We start from the raw sequence: 20461 nt of genomic DNA, 5'->3' as shown, positions 1-20461 counted from the left end.
GTTAGCGCGGACTCGCCAAAAGTGCGCTAGAGCGAAACCCACACAAATCCGTCTGCCTCGACATTTTACCGTCCACAACCCGACGAACGACACACGCCGCTCTTGACCACCGCAGAGGTTCAAGCACGACAAAATGCCGAACGCCAGACTGCAATACGTGAGTCGCATCTTCTACGATGAATTGAACTGAACCGGAGCGAAAGTACTGACAGTGGTTTTCCACCCGCAGCGCCGCCGGAACCCGTACGTTGAAAAAAAATTCCTTGTCTCGCACAATGCCTTCTCAACGCTGGAATCGATGCTCGATACGATCCGGACGATTTGCATGGTTGTATAGTTTTCGAACGGCATGTTGACGGATTCTCTCGCTCCATAGGTACAACACGCGGTCCAACAAGGTTCGCATCATCAAGACCCCTGGTGGTGTTCTCCGGTACCTTCACCTGAAGAAGAAGGGCACTGCTCCCAAGTGCGGTGACTGTGGCATCAAGCTCCCCGGTGTGAGTGCTTCTTGAACCAATTTTTTTTCGCGCGATGTGTGGTTGTGTGTGGGTTGTGTGGTGGGCGACCGAGGAGGAACCGAGCGAATGGCATCGAATAATTATTCTTTGCATCCATTGTTACGATCCTGCGAGTCGGCCGAACGACCACATTCCTTGCATAACCGCATCTTGCCTCGTCTTCGCACCGAACAACGTGATTGACCATTGTGGCCCTACAGATCCCCGCTCTGCGCCCCCGCGAGTATGCTCAGATCTCCCGCCCCAAGAAGAACGTGAGCCGTGCCTACGGTGGTTCCCGCTGCGCCGGCTGCGTCAAGGACCGCATCGTCCGCGCCTTCCTGATCGAGGAGCAGAAGATCGTCAAGAAGGTCCTCAAGGAGTCCCAGGAGAAGGCTGCTGGCAAGCGCTAAGCAAAGTCTGTTTTCGTCGGTGTTGGTCTTTTGGGGAGCGAACGTTACGGAAAAAACGGGAACGGTTCTCTTAGATTCAAAAAAAGGATGAACAGGAACCGCTAGCACGCGAGCCCATGGTCTGGGTCGTGGCTAAGCAAATGAAACCCAATTTTATTACCTTCATGAGATTCCCACGAAATGTGTTGTGTTGTACATGAACCCCTTGGATTATTCTTGCGTTAGAATGGTTTCTAGACGGCCGTGTGTCCCCTCGCGAAGCCCGCCGTAACGACGGTGTCTCTATGGCTCCCTTTCTTTCGGTAGGCCCATATAATTTAGCTGGAGTCTTCATCGTCTCCTGAGTAGAGGCGTTGGTACAACCTGCTTCTGCACCATTGCACCCATCTCAATTACTGCAAGACCGTCGCCCAACGCTTATCTGTGGGGATCCTTCGAACCCCCGAATTCTAGAGGGCCTAGCACGCACGCCCTCACCGCAGGTCTCTCGTTTCTTGCATGCATATCTTCTCACACCGGCTCAAAAATGCTAAAGCTTATTCCGGCGGTCTGCCCTATCACCTCCTCAATCGAGATGCTAATACGTTGCCGCGTGGAGCGCAATATTCCCTCGTAACGGCCCCTATGACGATGGGGCCCTAACTCTAGAAACAATATCCTCGTCGGGGAATTGGTCTGGAACCGACCAGCACAGCAGCACATCCCCTGCCAGATGGTGGCTGCAGGATGTCTCGAATTTACAATTTACAAGCGGATAAAGCCATGGCGGTGAAAAGGCGGAGGGTGGAAGGAGGGTATATTCACCATTTTATAGACCGGGGATTGACTGTAGTTGTTGGTCCTATGAACCATTCGTCTCAACCTGTTTAACTTGGGGCCTCGTTCCGACATCGACCACCGCGGATTGACATCCAGGCCAGGGATGCGGAGAGCTAGGTGGTTTTTGGGTTTAACTGGATGGCCAGGGCCTGTGAAATCTTCTTATGGGAGCGATGCTGCTGCGCCTCCGGCTGCATGGTGACCGCTCCATTCTCTTTGGTACCTATGTTTTGTAGACATTTGGTTCTTCAAGGGGTCATCCTGGGAGATCCGCTCAGAAGGTCGGGTCGGATGTACGAACGTGCTTGGATAGCGAGCTTCTAGGCACGCTTGATGCGGGTTTGCAGCTGTCATATCGTCGATCTCCAGCCTCCATTTTGAATGGAAAATTTCTCAACAGAGATGTAAATATTATCGAAAGGTCCTCTGCAATCGAAGCTTCCGCTAGGCCTGGCTAAAACTTTTCTTTCTTCTATCGCGAGGTGGCCGATATCCACCACGACCTAGAAGGTTACCTAGTGACACACTTGCATATGCCAATGGATCGGTCGGATTTGGTAGAGATCTCATCTGGCACCGGCTGGTGCCACCTTGTGGTTCCGTTTACAACTTTGGTCCTAGGTACTCTTGAAGGGTGCACAGGAAGGAAAATTTGATTTTCGCGATGCGATGTATATATTGTGGGTGACGGTGGAGAATAGCGGACTACAATTGCATCAATTCCTTCACAAAGCATCTTCTATCTTCCTATACGCCCCCTTCCCTACGTGAAATCCTTTTATACGCCTGATAGCAACTGCTCTAATATGATTACCCAAATGCTAGCTGCGTGGGGTACGAGCTTCAACGAGGCTAGGGTACCTTTGGCATGCAAGCGGGGTGTGCCGATGTCAGTCATAGGCGGCTGAGTGCGGTTGCCGGACGGGAAAAAAAAAGAGAAAAAAAGGAAATAAAAAGGGAGGTCTTGGTGGTAGCCATGATGTTATACTAGGCCGGAGCACTCAAGCATCTGCCGGGCAGTGTGTATTTCTCACATTAAGTTCCTTTGACCGATGGCCTGAACCACGGCATTTTTCGAACTCAAATTTGTCTAACGTCTACAACGACTATGTACCACACAACCCTGCCGACAGGAATTTACCCACAGGGTCAAAGAAAAAGCGCATTGTCTATGTAGGGCATGAATCATGAAGGAAGCAGCAGAGCCTTACCTTGTACCACCCCGTCAGTTGCACTAGCTGGAACCGTCGGGTTGGTCGAATTAATCCTTGCGCCGGGTACCAATGAACAGCGATCCCTCCACTTCCATCCTCCGCAGCTAATGTACGTCGAAATGTATACGTGGCAGCGGGCGCGCCTTCGTATACATCGAACCACCCCTGCCCCGTAGAGCCACTTCTACAGGTAGAGTCCATAAGGTCACTGCCGATCTGGATCGGCAAATGTTCCTCGTTTACCCAATTCTTGGCTTTCGCTTTGCCTTTCCCCCTTCCTCCCCCCGGTTCACCAAGCTGTCAGCTTAACTCCGGCACGAGCTAGCGATGCACGATCTTCAGACGAACCATGCCGAGGAGCGGTCAGTCGGCTGCGCTAGGAATGGCACGTTGGTCTCGGGGCTGCATTACACCTTCTTGGCTGGGAGGAGTGCTCCATCCTTCGATTTCAGCCCTAGGCTCAAAATCGAGGCTGGAATAAACGCCAGCGCAACAACGTACTACTGACAACTGTGACGTCGGCTCGTTTCCATCACGCACGCGCCCAGCGGATGGGGTTCGTGCTACGCCGTGCGCGGAAGGAGAAATAAAACGAAGCAGAATTGTTCCACCGCGAAGAGAAAGAGAGAGAAACCGGGTATTCAATCCTACGAGTTTTCGCCGCGCAGAAAGAGCCTAAAAGGTACATCCGGAACACTGCGTCTAGGAATCCTTGCATTGGGACTGGTGGCACTACTCATCGGCTGCAAAATGAATGTCCCCTAACCTTCTCCCCTGGGCATTTTTCATGCGTCGCCACATATTTGTGAAAGAAGGATCTGTCGTATTTGTGTCGTATTTGTGTCGTTTCTTTTTCTAGGGTGTTTCTATCTTAGGGCACGGTATATGACAGATCAGACTATGTCTGGAATAGATCCGGATGGGAGTTGGCCCTCTACCTGACAACTGCACCATGATCGTTTGGGGGGGGGTTGGCGGCTGATGGAAACAAGGGCTAGGCTATTGATGCTGGCTTCCATAGGCCTGCATATGTACGAGGACGAACCCGACTTGCAACAAAGGGGGACAGCAAAAGAATCCCGGATCGAAGGCGGCTGAAAATCGTTGCGGAACTTGCATGCCATTCAGCAACATGAACAAGGTACGCTCTAGCCCAGCATGTCCGATGCTCATAGGTGGCAACAGGATGAGAATAAGATCCGACCTAGACATGCCGGGTTAGAGTCACAATATTTGAATCTACCGCGGCCAGTGCTCATGCCGTTTCCCGAGTAGCTCCCATTGGGTCACGATCAGCTTGGGTTTATCGGTGTAGGTTTGGTGAGTGGACTCATAGATAACACCCTGGAATCTTCACTCCCGACGTGTTCCAATAGCACCGAAAGATAGCCGTCCGGAACGAAAATCCGTCCTCTCGACGCCAGCTTTTACCCTCGCTAAAGGGGTGGGCGACGGATGCCCACCTGCGGCACCACTGCAAGTCAGTGGCGATCCCTATTTTGAGGTAATAGAAAAGCAGCCCCTCCCAAAGTATCGAGAATCACGGGCAGCGGAACAAACCTTATGTCTCCGTCTGAGCCTCATAGGTACCATGCACGCATACCGCCACGCAGCCATCCCAAGGATGGAGGCCCCGTGATGGCGGATAGCTGCCCTATTGTAGAAGGATCGACCAGTATCGGTGAGACTGGAGGGAGCGGGCTGCCAAATAGGCTTATTTAGCTGAATCGGGCGACCTGCAAGTGTCCTTGCATTTCCTGCCTGACAAGTTACCAGTTCAAGGTTGACACGGCCCGGGGCGAGGGACACGGGGAGCCCAAACGCGGTGCGTGGGTACTTTGGGATCGGCATGCAGCTGTCAACCGCAACTGCGTCTGTAGAAATGGTGGCACAGCCTCTAGCCCCCTCATGACTCCGCAGACTCCGCAGAGGCGTTGCACATTTCCCAGATGGGTTTATGGAGGTAGGTGGATGGTACCAGGGGGCCAACCAGCTTCCTCGGGGAGGAGGGGGCGATAGCGGATCTAAACGCCAGTCGAGACAATCCCAGGTCTTTCCCGGTCTCCTTGCCCTCGGGCCCTTGTTCGTCTCCCTTTACCCGCTTCCACTAGCGGATAGCTCAGCTCTGCCACAAGCCTCTCGTATGCCAGACCCGGAGGGTGGTGCGCCCCCCACCCATGTCGCCAGAGGCACCGTCGATCCGAGCACAGAAGCTGTCTGTGACACGAAGAGGTAGGATAATGAGCTCGATCCTGCGTCACTATCAATGGAGCCGGCGACGATCGCCATGACAGAGGGCGTCTCGGCTGTCGCCATCGTACTGTCCTTTCCCCATTTGCTCAATCATACTCAACGTGGCATCACGCATCAGGGATGTGTCTTCTGGCGCCAGGAACCGTTCTCGAGATCCCCCGGTTCTCGATCCATCCCCGCGCATGCGATCTGCTCCCATATAATCGACGGTGAGTACTAATTGTGGTTTCTAGATCGATCAAGATCGCAGCACCGAGGGAAGGCCGGGGTGTCGGCCGGGGAAGAAGGACGGAGTCAGATACTTGCATGATAGCACTAATCATAGGCATTGGCCTGGAAGGGCGGAAGGTGCCAAGAGTCTGTTCGCGCCTAAGGAAAGGTGGCTGCGGGCTAGCGATAGGCTGGTTCTTGAGAACGGAGAGGAAAAGAGCCCATGGTTGGGCATGGGGTGGCTCATTGGGGGTAGGCTGAGCAGATGGAGTCTCTAGGAGGCGCCAAACTAGAACGAACACTACCGGCAGTTGTTGGTGTCCAGTAGCCCCAGTAACTCATGGACACCGACTGCTCGGGACATGTCATTCTGAAGAGGCCAACGACTTTGTCCTGCATGATGGCTGGCTGCGACTCCGTGTGGACACCGAAGCATACCGTATGGGCCGTGACATGCAGGGAACAGGGCAACAATAGGGCCAGTCTGAGCCGTCGGTATGGGGCATGCCGTTCCAGCCCTAGCCGCATGGGGAGATATCCTTCCGCTTCAGCATCACGGAAAATCTTCGGGTAGATCGCTGGGCGGGGGCCGTGGAAGATCCGGGCGTCAACCGGTAGAAACGACGTTCGCGAGGCTTCCCAAGTGGGACCAAACTGGCTCGTTCGAGGGAAGCGGACCGGCCCATACGAACTACACCCAGCGCAAGCAACCGAGAGAAAACAGAGCATCCGAGCGAAGATCCGGAGCGCAGTGGAGATGACGGGCGATGAGATCGGCGGGGGCACAGACACATGGATCTCAATGCTCGAGGCGCAATGCTCCTGCACTCAGAGGGCGGAAGAAACCGCCAGGCAAGCGCTCGGATACTTCGTACACTTCCACCTCCCACATATGAAAAAGCAAATAAACCCATCCCCCAGGGCTCCGGGACGCTAGAAAGCAAACGATCGCCTGCAATATGACACCGCTGCTTTCGAACTCCACGAGGATCCCCTATCTCCCCACATCACACACAAAATACACAAGTACTGCCACAAAAGGCCTCTAATTTATTCAGCTCTAAGGGCCCGATGGGCCCAGCCTCCAGCCAGAAACAGTCGAATAATCCACAAAATCACAATTATGCAGTCAGCGAAGCCCACATTTTTTTCGTTATCAAATCGAATCAGAATGCGCTTTCTCCCACACCCACACATCCACACCCACCCCCCACTGTTGTTGGTTTCCGCCGGGGTGCGTTCTAGTCCCCCCGTCGGTCGTGACCAAACCAATGCCTTGGCCTACATACCACGCCAACAAGCCAGAGCTAATCGGATACCCCTTCGGGAGGGCCTGTCATCAGCCCGTGATCGAGCCCCAGGGGGTACCATCCGAGAGACCCCACGAATGCAGCGCAGTCGGGCTCTCCTTCTGCAGTCACGCCGAACAGCGCGTTATCATTGGGGGGATGGCCGGTGGTGCCAATCACGTTACCGAAGTCGAACTGGTAGCAGGTTTCACACGGCAGTTGGGGCAGGCTGTTCGGTATGTGCGGCGGCACTCCATAGTGCGGCATGGGTGGGAAGGAGGGAGGATGGTTGGTCTCGAACGGCGGACGATGCAGGTGAGGCCGGATGGGAAGAGGACGCTCGTACTGGGGCGGTAACCGGGGCTGCTCGCCTGGGGGGCCATGGCATCCCTTAGCCGCATTTTTCGAGCCACCCTTAGACCCGGGTCGCGGACGGCGGTGATCGAGGGGATCTGAGCTGATGACCTTCTTGCCGCTCAACTTGCGATACCTAGTCGTCGATTGAACGCCGCCGTTGCGGATTGCTTCCCCGGTCAAGCGCCAGTAGTTCATGGCTTTCTTGCCCGGGACCTCGACCTTGATGGCCTCGAATCCCTGTCCCGCATGGGTTAGCAGTTGACCATTCTAAAGGGAGACTCGAGGAGAGTGGGGCACACGCACGGCGTTCATAGATAGATTGTGTCGAATGCTGTTTTGCCAGCCCTTTGAGGTCTCATTCCTTCCCTTGGTGGTGTTTCGTCCAAACCACTGGTAGATGCCTTGGAGGGGAAGCATCTTTTCCTCAGTGGACATGAGAGCTTCCCAGATCAGACGGGAGTACGGAGGCCCGCTATTGGGTTCTTGGTCGCTCGTATCCCCGAGGCTAATGCCCGGTGAGGTGCTATCCCTCACAGGCATAGTTGCAGCAGGACTCATGCTGTTATGAGAGCGAGAGGGAGAATGATCCGAGGAGATGGAGATCGGTGGTGATGGAGGCGTTGCGCGCATTGGATGCATAGATCGTTCGGAAATATTCCCGTGGGATGGCGGGGGATGGAAGTGTTCCTGATGTACAAAGGAAGCTGTGGCCGGTGCTGTTTGCCAGTCCATGAGATCATCCTGCTCACGGTGTCTCGGCATGCGCGGGCGTAATGATTCCACGCTAGCAGATGAAGCGATCAGGGACGACATGTTGGCGTGAGGGGCAGTGTAGAATGGCGGGAGATACGTGCTTTCAGGCACCAGGGCGCGTGCAAGGGAAGAGGTACTGAATTCGTAGGGCTCCAGCCCAGTGGCGCCCCACGGGTCACTACACCTCGCCTGGTGAAGGGGGATCATGGATTCCGGCACCAGGTTAGATGTGAAATCTGCCCAGTTCTTGACTGGGGATCCGGGGTCGTAAGGCGGGGGGCATTGGCACTGGCACTCGCCTGGAAAAGGGAATCCGCACGCGGCGGCACCGTTTGTACCAAAAGTCGATGTTGCTCGTGCTCCCGCTGGTCAGTTGGCATCTGAGCCAGAGGATGGTGGTATGATGGCGACGAGCGGTCCATGGCGTCGGGAGGGGATGCGATAGGGCCTCGAGACGCGCAATAACGTGCTAGGTATGTGCTATGACTTGGAACGTCGACCAGCGTGAGAAGCTTAGAACATGCACGGGGATAGAAGGAGGAACAAGTGTGGGATTTGGAGGTTGGAGCGGTTGTTCCAAATAGAGGGCGAAAGAGACAGCCCCAGTATAGACGCCACCAGGGTAATCATCATGCCCATCACCAGTCACGACGGGTAATTTGGAGCTGTACGCTTCAACTATTCCCAGCAGGAGATAATAATTATTTTGTGCCACCCCGTTAGGTACATGCCTCCTTTGCTGCAAATAGCCAGATGGTCCTGCAGAGCAAACAAGAGACCGTGCGGGCTAGGGACTTTCGGTAATTTTTGGGGGGGGGGGGGGGGTTTGGTTGACCTGGAGTGTACCGGGGAGGTCGTCCCGGAGAGAAGGAACTAGCGACTGGAGAAGCGAGAGGGGCGCTATGGGGGGAGAACGAGAGAGAAGAGAGGGCGATAGCACAATGAGAGCGAAGCTAGCGCCAATGGACTGCATTACGGGAATCTTTCCTTCCGCCAGACGCCCAAGCTGTGAAACGGCATGTTCATAGTACAGACGTTGGCCAATGATCTCACAGGCGGCCCAGGCGGGTCGATCAAGTGCTACAGTAGACGCATGGATGGGCTCTGGATGGCCTCAGATGGGCTGGAAGGATCGACGGGGGGAACAGCAGAGGGGCCGGATGGTCTGCTGGTGGCGGCCGCCTGCAGAACCGGTCGCCATTCATCTGCATAAGTTCGGAGCTGAACGCAGGCCTTCTGGAAGCTGCGTGTGAGGCAACTGGCCGTTCTGAAAAACAGGATTCACAAAAAAAAACAGAAAAAAGAAAAGAAAAATGCGGACAAGAGGATCCCCTCTAGGGAATATTACTGTCCTGCCTGGAAGGGGCGTCTCTTCTTGCTTGGCCTGCGTCCAGCCAGCCGGAAGTCATGAAACGACCTGCACGCTGCAGGCCGGTAATGTGTCACCAGAACAGACTCCAACGTCCGCCGTTCCGCGAACAACAACGCTGACCCCGTCATTGGGCACGTGGGGGGGTGAAGTACTGGCCGTGGCTGGGGGGAGCATTTGGAATAGCCCCTCCTCACATGCGACAGGCATCAGAGGTGGCCGTGGTGGAGAGAATTGGAACAACAGGGACATCGGGGAGTCAAGAGGTGGTTGTATTAGACATTTGATATTGGGCTCCACACGTGGGCTGTGCGGAGAGTTCGCGGGCTTATTGAATGTGAGATCTTGGAGGCAGAAAGGAAGGAGGGAAATGGTTTCCAGCCCAATCAATCGCGGGAAAACTGGATTCGTAAGCTGGATTCACAGGATATCGGCTCTTTGGAAAATACACCCCGAATCTTCATCCTGCATACACCACCACACCACATATCCACTCGCTCCATCCCCATATAACGCCCATGTGGCAATGACCGGTTGACCAGTCACGCATGTGTTACTTCCGGTAATAGATCTAAGACAGCGTCAGTTCTTCCGGTCAGAAAGCTCAGAAGGATCAGAAGGATTCAAGGTATCGAAGTCACGTACCCTCTTGAACTGGAAGTGGAGTTGGAGAATGCCCTGTGTGACAGAAAAGCGAGTCAGAATTGTTTTCCCCCCGGGGGACGTACTACAGGTGGAGAATGAATGGAGAGAGCCTACCTTGTCGAAGGTACTCTTGAACCCTCGTTCGCGCTTCGCACTGTAATCCCATTCCTTGTCGACAATGCGAAAAGCGATATCTTCATAGGGGGCCCCAGCGGTGAACCGAATCAGGCAAGTATCCTCCTCTCCAGCCTCAGCAAAGGATTGGCCTCGCCGGCGACCATCTTCTCGCTCAATGCGGTATGTGGGGGCCTTAGTCTTATCGATGAGGTCAGGGTAGAAGATGTTGAATTTGTAACCCTGCACAACCTTCGGTGGTGGGTTGTCATGGTCGTAATGGGTCTGGTTGTATTTATTCCACTCGTAGCCCATTTGAACACGGTTGAAATATCGTGGCTTTCGCGGGCGGTGCTTGCCAGCCCATTGTGACTGTGAAGCAGTAGTGACGGCCTCTTCGCTGGTGAAGATCTCTTCGTTTTCACTAATTCCCTTGGCCAATTCCCGTTCGTAGAGGGCCTTGGTTGCTTGAGAAAAATCATCGTTGGGAATCGAAGAGAAGCGACCGGGCACCCCTGGTGTAGCCATGTTGGTGGACGTGCTGGCGACGACCGCGGTCGGCTTTTCGGCACCTCGCTGTCGGAGCGGGACATATCCCATGCGAAGAATCTTTTGGCGTTCACGAGCCTGTTTCCTGGGTTAATAACAAGGATCCAACCGGGATTGACAGCGAGAACTCACCACTTGACGAAGAAATACGGACTCGTCCATAATTTCCAGACCCTTGTCTTCCTGCCGCACCTGCAGCAATGGATCGGGATCCAAGCCCTTGAACTCGATGGAATCCATAGAAACCTGCGGCCGATCGTCTCCAGATACTGTTGGCGCAAGAGGAGCGAGCTTTTCGCGAATAGATTCGGCCTCCTCTTTCTGCTGCTTCCGTAGATCGCGAACACGCTCGTCGATCACAGCTTGATATACATTTCTCAGTCTTGCTCGGGCCTTCCAAACCGTCAAGCTGCGCAGAAGTTCTTCCCAGTAATCTGTATCGATGGGCTCATTGGAGTTCAATTTCCTCTTGACTTGGATTTCCAGCGTCTGGAGCTGTTCGTAGGTTTTCGGGCTGAGAAGTCTGTTGATATCGGCGGCCACGGAGTTGAGGGCTCGCCCATGAGGGGCAGAGGCTTTTTGTCGGTCTCGGCAGATAATCTTCATCGTCTGTAAGATGATCTAGTTGTAAGTAGAGTGCTCTATTCGGAGTAGGAACCAAGTAGAACCATACCTGCCAGAAATCCCGATTCTGCGCATTCGACTCCAACTTCAAAAACGTCTCGATATCATGCTCCAGTTCCTCCAGCTGTGACTGCGACAGACCCTCAAACACACCATCCGGGTCTACCACATCGAGCTCGGAGTCCGCAATCTCATCGTCCAAGGGATCGCGTGTAGGATCGATGACACGTAGTGTGACCGTCAGCCAGTCAATTGGCTTTGCGCGCCCTTCCTTCACTCTGATCTCCGCCTTCTTTTTGGCCTGCTTCAGCACAAAGATATCCTCCTGCGCTACCCACTCACGCGCCTGTTCGTCCTCTTGGAGCTGATTGAGTCGGACTTGATCGCGCATATTACGAGACGGCTGTGAGTCGCGCGAGTTCCCATTATCCCATCTCCGATCCGAGTCCGGTCGGTCGCGATAGTCTCGTTCGTTGCGGGGGCGACTCTGGGGTTGACGCCAGGACGATGGAGATCGCGATCGGCTGCGCCGCGGGCCTGAGCGGTCCGGGAGTCGCGAGGACATTCTGCTGGTCTAAGTATGATGACCTGAGGGGGGTGTTTCAGGATCCCGGGAGGGGGGGGAGGTGGAGTTTGGCGGTGGTCACCTTGACGTCGTGAAGTTGAAAAGTGATTCGGGAGATCGGCGGACAGAAGCCTGCGGCTAACTAGTCAGTCAACTTGCCCCGGCGGCCCCAGGCAGCTCTCCGCATCCGCGCAAGCTCATCCTCATGACAACACGGGATCGCAACAAGAGAACTAGTCTAAGGCATGTCTTCAGAATGGCGCAGACTAAATCTACAGCAAGAAGACTCGCCCCCGCTTCTCTGCCAGTACACCTGGACCCGCCAAAGCTATGAGCTCTACGTCACGGACCTCACCTCCGTCTGGTCTGAACGGCTGTCTCGCAAGGAGGTTTTAAAACGAGCGGATGAAAGCGACACTACTATTGATCCTAGTGAGGGTCAAGAGCAGCTCGACCTTCTTCTCACAAAGATCGGCGAAGCTCTCCGTGGCGATGGAGGTACGGCAACACTAAACAGTGGCTCTTCGCCCGACTCTCTTGAGATCAGAACCAGCACCAAACTGCCTGCGCCTTTAAGACCGCTAAAGTGGACTTTACAGCTGTCAATGGAGGGTGCTTCATTGATGACCAGCCGCCTGGTTCTGCCACTACTGAAAGACGAGGCATCGTGGGAGTCACGTCAGCGATCCTTGTTGGATCAGCTCAAACAAAAGGACTGGGTACTTGGGAAGCTGTTCGATAGATTTGAGGCTCTGGGAGTCGATCTAGGAACTGTCTTCCCCGGTGCTGCTGGACTGCGCACGGCCCGCAAAGGCAGTTCGAGGTCAGGAGCAGCCAAGTTTATCAAAGGTGCTGCGCCGTTTGATGAGCAGAGCTGGCTCGCCGAATCTAAAGAAACTGCCTCGATCACAGCTTCCAACCTCGTGCATGAAATTACGAGCTCTGGTGGTAACCGTGGCCTCGAGGGCCTTGGCCCACCGCGCGATAAGTGGTGGAGCAGTCTTCCGAGGCATTCAGAGCCGAGTCCCATCGAAGAAGAGAAGGAAGAGGAATATTCAAAAGATTCTGCCTCTCAGAGCAGGGACAAGGCAGTTTACTCCCAGGGAGATGTGGATCTGGACGGCGAGACGGCCTCAGAAAGCGATATCGACGAGTTCGAGGTTTGTTGAGATAACTACCATCCACGCCCAACTGCAGAAATGCACATGCTTATCGAACTCTAGCGACAAGAAATCGCCCCCCGACAAAGCGAGCAAGACAGCCTATCAACAGTCATTCCGCCCAAACCAAAAGCCAACAAAAAGAGCCCATCACCACAGCCTCCAGCTGCAGATGCGCACGAGGCCACGGCAACAGAATCCGAAGCTGAGTCGGAACCTGCATCCCCACCTCGACGAAGGACTTCACCTCGAGCTCCACCTTCACCTGAGACCGGTGCACCGGAATCACGGCCCAAAAAACCCACAAAGAAGCCCAAAGGTGGACTAGGTGTGATCGGAGGCAAGATGAAAAAAGCAGAATCGGGAACAGAGCGGGCACCTACTCCATCAGAACCAAGCCTACAACCCAAGGAGGCTCCCATACAAACTGAAGACCATCCCCCGTCCCAAGCAACATCGCCGCGCAAAGCTAGAAAGCCGGCCAAGCTTGGTATGATAGGAGGAAAGGCGAAAGCAAAAGCAGCAGCTCCTACAGAGACGTCTTCCACCCAACAGCGACCTACTACCCCTTTGCCTGAGCGAAAGCCTCGACCACAGTCTCCAGAAGCCATCCCAGAGTCTAAGAAACCAACCGCAGACCAGGCGTCGGTAAAACCCGAGCCTCCGGGATCGTCACTGCCAGCGAAAACATCCAGTTCGGCTCCAGCTCCAAAAGAGGAGGAGACTGAGGCGCAAAAAGCTGATCGTAGACGCGAAGAGCTAAAGCGACATCTAGAAGCGAAGAGTAAGGAGCCTACAAAGAAGAAGCGGAGATTTTGAGGTTATGTACAGTGAGTGTGTCAGAGATGTATCTAAAGTCATAGGTACGAGATACTCGGAGAGGCACAGTTGGTTGGATGGATGCATCATTTGAAAGCCAAAATATCCGGATATCTAGTAAAACACCCGCTAAGGAAACGAAAGACGCAATGCGTCGAAGAAAAAATTATAACAGTTATACATGAGACGGGCCGGGGCGGCATGTCCCCAAAACCGTCGCTCAATAAATCAAGGTCCGGTCTGGTCCCTGCTCGCTCCACCAGACCGACCAGAGGCAGCCCTCCGCCTCCCCTGCTCAACAGGCGTCACAAGCCGAACCTTCTTCGGCGACCCGGCACCCGACGACTGGCCTCCCTGTCCAGCAGTAGAGTTCATCGTCGAGGAAGTCAAACCAGCCCCGCTACCAGCAGCCACGCCCGCAGCGCCGAGCATCCCACGCACCTTCTCAACAGCCTTGCTCTCGCCCTTGGTCCACGGATCGCGCTTCACGAGCCCCACGCCCGCAGAGCGGCTCGCCGAATCGCGGCGCTTGGACTCGGCCTGGAGCATCTGGCGATTAACATCGCGGCGCGGGCCGGGCCCGCAGTCGTGCGAGCAGCCTGGCGTGGCGCAGCCGCCTTCGCTGATAGACAGGTCGTCCAGCCAAGTCGAGATGCAGGCAAGGTGGCCGCCGTGGCCGCAGCCTTGGCACCAGGTCCAGAGGGAGGAGCCTTTGGGTCTGGGCGGGGTGAAGGAGTCGAGAGGCCTCAGCTCGGATAGTGAGACGGACTCCGTTGACACGGAATGGTGGGTGGAGAGGTGTGAGGTTGTTTCGACGCTCGGGTCAGGGCTTGTGTTGCCGGAAGAAGGGGACTTTTCGCGCTGGGCGGCGACCCATTCGGGGGTGGGTCGATGCTCATGCAGATTGAGCAGGGTGCTTGTGGGGTGCTGCAGCGGTGGCAGCGGGTGTTGTCGCGGCGGGGGTTTTCGTATGGTCGCTGGCAAGTATAGCAGAAGACGTTGATGAAGGTGTCAGCCTGGGCATAGTCGTAGACGCCAGGGTAGGTCGGCACGCAAGACAGGCGGAGCTCTGCGGCTTCCAGGTCCATTGAGTGTCGGATGAGATATTCGTTGTAGGTTTTGTAGACTAATTCACACTCTTCGTAGGGAAGGATCTCCTCACAGTCCTGGAAAAGAACGTGCAGCTTCTGCAGCAGGTGTGCTGCTGTCTGGATATCAACAGTGCTGCTGCTATGGTAGTATCGAACTGCCTCTTTCATAATAGCTTCGATGCTCCATGGAGTGAGATCTGTTGCATCCGGACTGAGAGGAATCTTGATTTGCGAAAGTTCTTCGTAAATACCTGCTACGCCGGGATAAGCGGAACTGGCGGTAGTGCTATTGACACCAGACCTGAACCCGTTCTCCAAACCTGGCTGCTCAAGTGGAGTTGACTCAGTCAGCAATGGAGGTGGACTGGACGGCCGTTCGAGATGGACTTGATCATTTTCGACAGCCGACTCGTCTAGATCCAAGTCATCTTCAGGCTCCTCCGGTGCCGGATCCAAATTGGATTCTCGCCTCGCCGTGGCAGCAGGCCGACCCGCAGCGTATGAACCAGCCTGCCCACTCTCCGCCGTTCGAGCATCTGAGAGTCGCCCATTGGACGAGTATGAGGCAGCAATTGATTTGGAAGGATGAGAGCTATCCGTAGAGGCAGAGAACATGGGGAAACTCTCAGAAGAGTCATGTCGATTGTAGCGGTCAATAGGGGGCGGTTAGATTCCATTGGGGAATCCAGCGTCAAGACCTTCTTCGGGTATTGTTTGTAGTCACGAAGCGCAGCCCGCTTGTCTTCCATCTTCTGGTCATAATCATCCTCGGAGGCCTCTCGGGGGAAGTCTGAGCGGCCACGAACGCGCCAGTCTGATCGGCCTGCAATCGCTCGTGGTGCGGATCTCTGCTCATTGTCCAGGTCCGGCTGTAGTGGATCACGCAGACGATCGGGGATGGAACCTAGAGAGTGCCGGGTGTCTTCGCCGGACAGTGATTGCTCCTGGGTCAAAGGCAGGGGATGGTGAATAGGAGAAGCATCCGGGTCCGACATACCCCAGCCATTGTGCGAACTCAAAACCGACGGTGGAAGAGGGTCAAAGTCGATCGCATTCTCATTAAGGGAGGGGATCTGCGAGTCTGTGCTACTTGCCCAGGAGACCTGCGGGGAATCAGGCAATGGCTGCGCAAGTGGTGTGGTCATGTTCGACGTGCTCTCGGCCTCGGGAATGAGACCTCTTTGTCCCTCGGTCTCCATGACACCCTTAAACAATCGGCTCTTCACCTTGCCCTGACGGCCTTCGTCCACTGCCCGTGATTTGTCGGTCAACAGGCCGTCTTTGGATGGCTTTCCTTTCACAGCACCCTTGCCGGACGGCTGCTCCCTTGATCTACGTTGGAGCTCTTGGAGGATGGCGAACTTGATGATCCGCCAGGTTTGAGCCAGCTTTGTCAGGGACAATTTATCCGCACACTCAGCATTGTGATCGAGTGAATCCAACAACGAGTTCAGAACTTCAGCATCGCTTTGCCTGTGGGCGTATTCGTTCATTATTGGTGAGTAATGGCTTGCCAAGAACCGAAAGACGAATGGATCATGGGTGGCACCAGGTATAGTCCCAATCGATCCTAGCTGACTTGGGACTAGGGCGGGTATCTTGGCAAGAGCTTGTTCAAGGGGCAAAACGGGAATGATATCGACTGCGGCTGGCGGGGTGCTGCCCAAAGACTTCGATGGTCGGATCGCTGATGACTTGGTCTGTCGAGGCCGGAACGACGAGGCTAGAGCAACCTCTTCGAGGTTATCATCGGCCGGACTTTGGCTTAGCGACTTCTCGCCGCTACTGCCCCTGTCCTCGCCGATGTGGAGAAACTCGGAAGCATTCACACCCAAGGCACGCCGCCTTGGTCGCTGCTGGCCGAATGCTACGAACCCACCATTGGGACTCCAGGCGACGGAGCACATCGGCCGGCGGTTAACAACCGTCGGAGCATAGCGAACATCGGTTTGGGTGAACGCTCCAGCCTCACTGACCGTCCACAGCAGATCCTTGGAGTGCCAGAGTAGGTCGGTTGCCGGTACATCGTACCGATCAAACTCGCGGAAGGGGACATGCGGGCGCCGAAGATCCCAAAGATGAATTCGGGGATCTTCCTTGTCATAGGTGGTCACAATCTGGGACGACTGCCACTCTCCCGAGCTGGGCGAGTCGCCCACCCACGAAGGTGGTCGCCACCGGACATTGGTGACAGCCTGGGGGGTCCGGAACTGGAACGCAGGCTTTTGCCGTCGCTCTGCAGATGAGAAATCCCAGACCTTGACCTGCCGATCCGTGCCTCCACTCACGATGTGTTTCCCGTCAGGGTGCCAGTCGACTGCGTAACAAGGTCGATCATGAGCCGCGATGCGCATCAGGGGGGCGTTCGTCTTGCGCGAATCCCACATCTGGATGGCGCCGCTGTCTGAGGCGGTCGCAAACACGACGCCGTCGCTAGGAGACCACCGGACGTCCCGGATCGCATCGCTATTGCCCTGGTACACATGCTTGCTGCCGCACGTGGAAAGGCCCCGATTCGCAGAGGCCGAACGCAGATCCCACATTCGAATCGTACCATCTTGACTGCCAGACAGCAGCCATGATGCGAGATGGGGGTTAAAGGCGAGTCTGTGAACCTGACGGTTGTGGCCCTGGAAGCGACATAATTGGAGGTCGGGCCGCTGCAGGTCGTAGACCACAATCCGACCATTGGCGACCGCGGTCGCGATTATCCGGTCGTAATTGCCATGTGACCACTTGACATCCTTCACATTCAACTGATCTTTGTGCGGCATCGGCGCGCCCGTCTCATGGTGGGTCGATGCATAGCTGATGACCGCATTGCGAATGTTAAATTCCTCCGACGAGTGATCAGGCGATACTCGGATGGTTTTGAGAATCTCTTTGCCTCCGATGACTGCGTGCGTCCTCTGCGGCGAGATATCTAGAGCGGCAATGGGAATACCAGTGCGGTGGGTAACGGTTTGCGGTTCACCAGGCCTGATGACGTTAGAGGTGCCCTTGAGCCGATCAGGAATTATCGACCGAGCTGGGATCGTGGGAGGAGGAGGTGACAGGGGAAGGGGGAAGATACGGAGGGAGATATCTCAAGGACCTCGGAAAAGAAGGCCGTCTGGTTGCAAGGTGAAGCGGTGTGAGACGATATGCAGCACGTACAGCGATTTGGACCTGATCGGCCGCGGACCATCGACCCGGCTATTGTGCGGACTGGGGGGTCTCGACCCGGAGAAGAACGGCTGGGCAAAGCGGGCGAGCGCGTTGGCAGCCCGATGGGAGTACTTGGTGGGTGGCGGCGGGGGAGGGGGAATCGGGGAGCGTGACCCAGAGAGGTCCGACATGGCTCACACGTCCATTGCGAGCACACGACCAGTTGACCGAATGGTATGAGCAGAAGCCCGAGTGGAGGGGGAAAAGAGGGGGGAGATGCGCGTGTTGGGGTTGCGTGTGGGTTGGCTAGAGTTGCTTGGGTTGCGCAAGCGGTGAAGCTCCCGACGTGGTGGAGTGGGATTCCTGAGGCAGCCGCCAGGAGCGAACCAAGTTATCGCTCTCTCTCGGGAACTACACCTATTGTGATTGAATGGAGTAGAGGAAGTGGTGTGTACAGGGGTATAGCCAAGGAGTACGGAGTACATCTTCCCCAAAGAGAGCCGTTCGTGACTTCTGGAGGCCGGAGTATTCCCCCCGTCCGTTCCAAGCATTCCACGTATCTACAGGACGATAGGGCTATGGAAGTATGTATGCGTAGAGGCCCACCGAGATCACCGGCCTGGCGTAACGACGACCTGTCTTCTTTTTCATTTCAACCTGAAGCCCAGGCTTATCCACATGTCAAGAGCGGTCTGGACGCCAACACACCATGAGAGATCAGATTTGAAAATCGCACAGTCTACTGCAGGTGGCTTCCCGGACGCTCCGAATGGGACTCCATCCTCATCAGAGCAGAGAAAGCAACGCAGGTAGAACCAGAGACCCATCGTGGAGCACCCGTCATAAGTGGCCTCACAAGAGAAAAATAGAACAAGAAGCCATGTCTCACCTTCGACCGGAAAGGCGGGAGTCCAATCGAAATGCAATGACCCAAGGGTGACTAAGAAGGTCACTAAGTTAGTTCACTAAAAGTTTGAAAAGATGACCTAGCATGTCTGCGCAAGACGACGATCGGGGAACGAGAAATGGGTCTCGACTCGAGCCAAGCCAGCTGAGCCCAAGCGACACTAGAACCGCTCATCACCCCTGAGACCACAAGCGTCAAAGCTAAAAGGAGACATTTGGGGGGTGGGGGGGCAGGTGCAGCTAATCAGCGAGTCTAATCGGAACTCAGATGTGGTCGCTAAAGTGCCGGCGGTCGCACATCCTCGAGGTCTTAGGACAATCTAAGGCAATCGAAGACAATCTAGATCGTTCGTTCGGGGTGAAGGGGGGGCGGAAGAGAGAAAGAACGCGCGCCTCTGAACCATTTGATTCCGAACAAGTGGGAGCAGAGGGCCCGTCCGGCATATATAGATGTCCTTTGGAGGTCCATTCGTTGTCTCGGAATGATGACGATGATTATTCCTGTTCGATATGATTAATTGTTTGATTATTTTTAATACTACTACTTTCGACGATGATGAGATGAGATGATGAGATGATGGGATGATCATTTCTATATATATCAACTCCTCTCCACCGCCGTGAAGGCATTCCACATGTTCGCGACCGGGCCACAGGCTACAGGGACTCCGTCCACTACTTGGTACTTGCTGCTGTAAGTCTGTCCGATCGGTTCCCAACCCTAACCAAATCGACCAAATCGACCAACCTCAAACCGGCCAAACCGGCCAACCCGGCCTAACCGGCCTAACTACATTCATCCTCCATCCTCCACCAACACCTCTAGCTTGAGGGACTTGATTAACGAATTCACCAGTTACTGACCCCTGCGGTGGCCCATTCGACCCCCGGTCGGGCACGAACCACTCTTTATTCCGGACTTCCACCAGCGGCCGAGCCACAGCCTTTCCAGCCTTTCCAGCCCTTCCAGCCCTTCCAGCCTGTTCCCTTCCCTTGTTTGTGTTTCGACCCGAGGCCTGGCAAACATTGACTATTGAAATATCCCGACATCTGCTCGTCTGCCCTTCTGGCCGGGAAAAACAGGGGCCCGAGTATAAGAGACGGAGTCTGCTTCCGTTCTCGCAACCTCCGGTGGATCCTCCATTTTAGCTGTTTAGCTGCAGCGCCTGCATCCACACCGTCATTCCATCTTCCTACCTACACACCTCGTCCTCGCCGCTTTTCCCCCATTGCCTATTCCCGAGGCTGCCGGCCGGATTTTTCGGAGGATCATTATTTGGTTCGTAGGTCATGCCCTCACCCAATTGCTTTTTTAGCGCATGATTTGCCACTGGGAGGTCAGTTGGGGCTGTGAAAATTCCCAAACTCTCTCCGCGGCCCTTTTTCGCCCCTTCGAAACCCAGATCCATAATCGATCGGAAAGGGAAAAAAGAGCACCCATCCACTCGTTCACCCCCTCCTCCAATTCCCCCAAAAAAGCAAATAACCCTTCTTGGTGTTGATTTGCTAAAGTTTAGATCTCTCGATCATTAGCAAACACAAGCGCGAAAGCTCCGATCCTCGTGGGCAAGCAACGCCGCCCCTCCGCGTCCGGCCATCATTCCTCGCGTCGATCCTTGGCCATACCCGTCGACTGTCGTTTCCGCTTCCCCGAACCCGTCTCT

At 55.1% G+C, this 20461-nt stretch overlaps 5 protein-coding genes across 5 annotated transcripts; 2 read left to right on the top strand and 3 right to left on the bottom strand.

Moving 5' to 3' along the window:
- The first annotated feature begins 108 nt into the window (after window positions 1-108).
- Window positions 109-1028, top strand: N7482_000797 (60S ribosomal protein eL34). Its single transcript, XM_056682922.1, has 4 exons — window positions 109-157; window positions 230-243; window positions 377-500; window positions 722-1028. The coding sequence occupies exons 1-4, from the start codon at window positions 134-136 to the stop codon at window positions 911-913; spliced, it is 354 nt and encodes a 117-aa protein (XP_056546528.1). The 5' UTR covers window positions 109-133; the 3' UTR covers window positions 914-1028.
- Window positions 1029-6716: 5688 nt separating this feature from the next.
- On the bottom strand, window positions 6717-8230 carry N7482_000796 (uncharacterized protein; the record flags this gene model as incomplete). The annotated part of the gene is made up of 3 exons (XM_056682921.1): window positions 6717-7292; window positions 7359-8059; window positions 8128-8230. 3 exons carry the CDS (start codon window positions 8228-8230, stop codon window positions 6717-6719), a joined length of 1380 nt encoding a protein of 459 aa, XP_056546527.1.
- A 1500-nt stretch (window positions 8231-9730) lies between these two features.
- On the bottom strand, window positions 9731-11674 carry N7482_000795 (splicing factor cactin; the record flags this gene model as incomplete). Its single annotated transcript, XM_056682920.1, has 5 exons — window positions 9731-9748; window positions 9823-9855; window positions 9937-10563; window positions 10618-11094; window positions 11159-11674. 5 exons carry the CDS (start codon window positions 11672-11674, stop codon window positions 9731-9733), a joined length of 1671 nt encoding a protein of 556 aa, XP_056546526.1.
- Window positions 11675-11919: 245 nt separating this feature from the next.
- On the top strand, window positions 11920-13653 carry N7482_000794 (uncharacterized protein; the record flags this gene model as incomplete). The annotated part of the gene is made up of 2 exons (XM_056682919.1): window positions 11920-12834; window positions 12898-13653. The coding sequence occupies 2 exons, from the start codon at window positions 11920-11922 to the stop codon at window positions 13651-13653; spliced, it is 1671 nt and encodes a 556-aa protein (XP_056546525.1).
- A 228-nt stretch (window positions 13654-13881) lies between these two features.
- On the bottom strand, window positions 13882-18082 carry N7482_000793 (WD repeat protein; the record flags this gene model as incomplete). Its single annotated transcript, XM_056682918.1, has 4 exons — window positions 13882-14580; window positions 14652-15368; window positions 15443-17723; window positions 17901-18082. 4 exons carry the CDS (start codon window positions 18080-18082, stop codon window positions 13882-13884), a joined length of 3879 nt encoding a protein of 1292 aa, XP_056546524.1.
- Window positions 18083-20461: the final 2379 nt, after the last annotated feature.

Source organism: Penicillium canariense, assembly GCF_028826845.1.
Source record: "Penicillium canariense strain IBT 26290 chromosome Unknown utg000001l_segment0_segment0, whole genome shotgun sequence".
NCBI classification, from domain to species: domain Eukaryota; kingdom Fungi; phylum Ascomycota; class Eurotiomycetes; order Eurotiales; family Aspergillaceae; genus Penicillium; species Penicillium canariense.
Note: the sequence above shows the minus strand (reverse complement) of the source record. Positions and strands in the feature narration are given on the sequence as shown.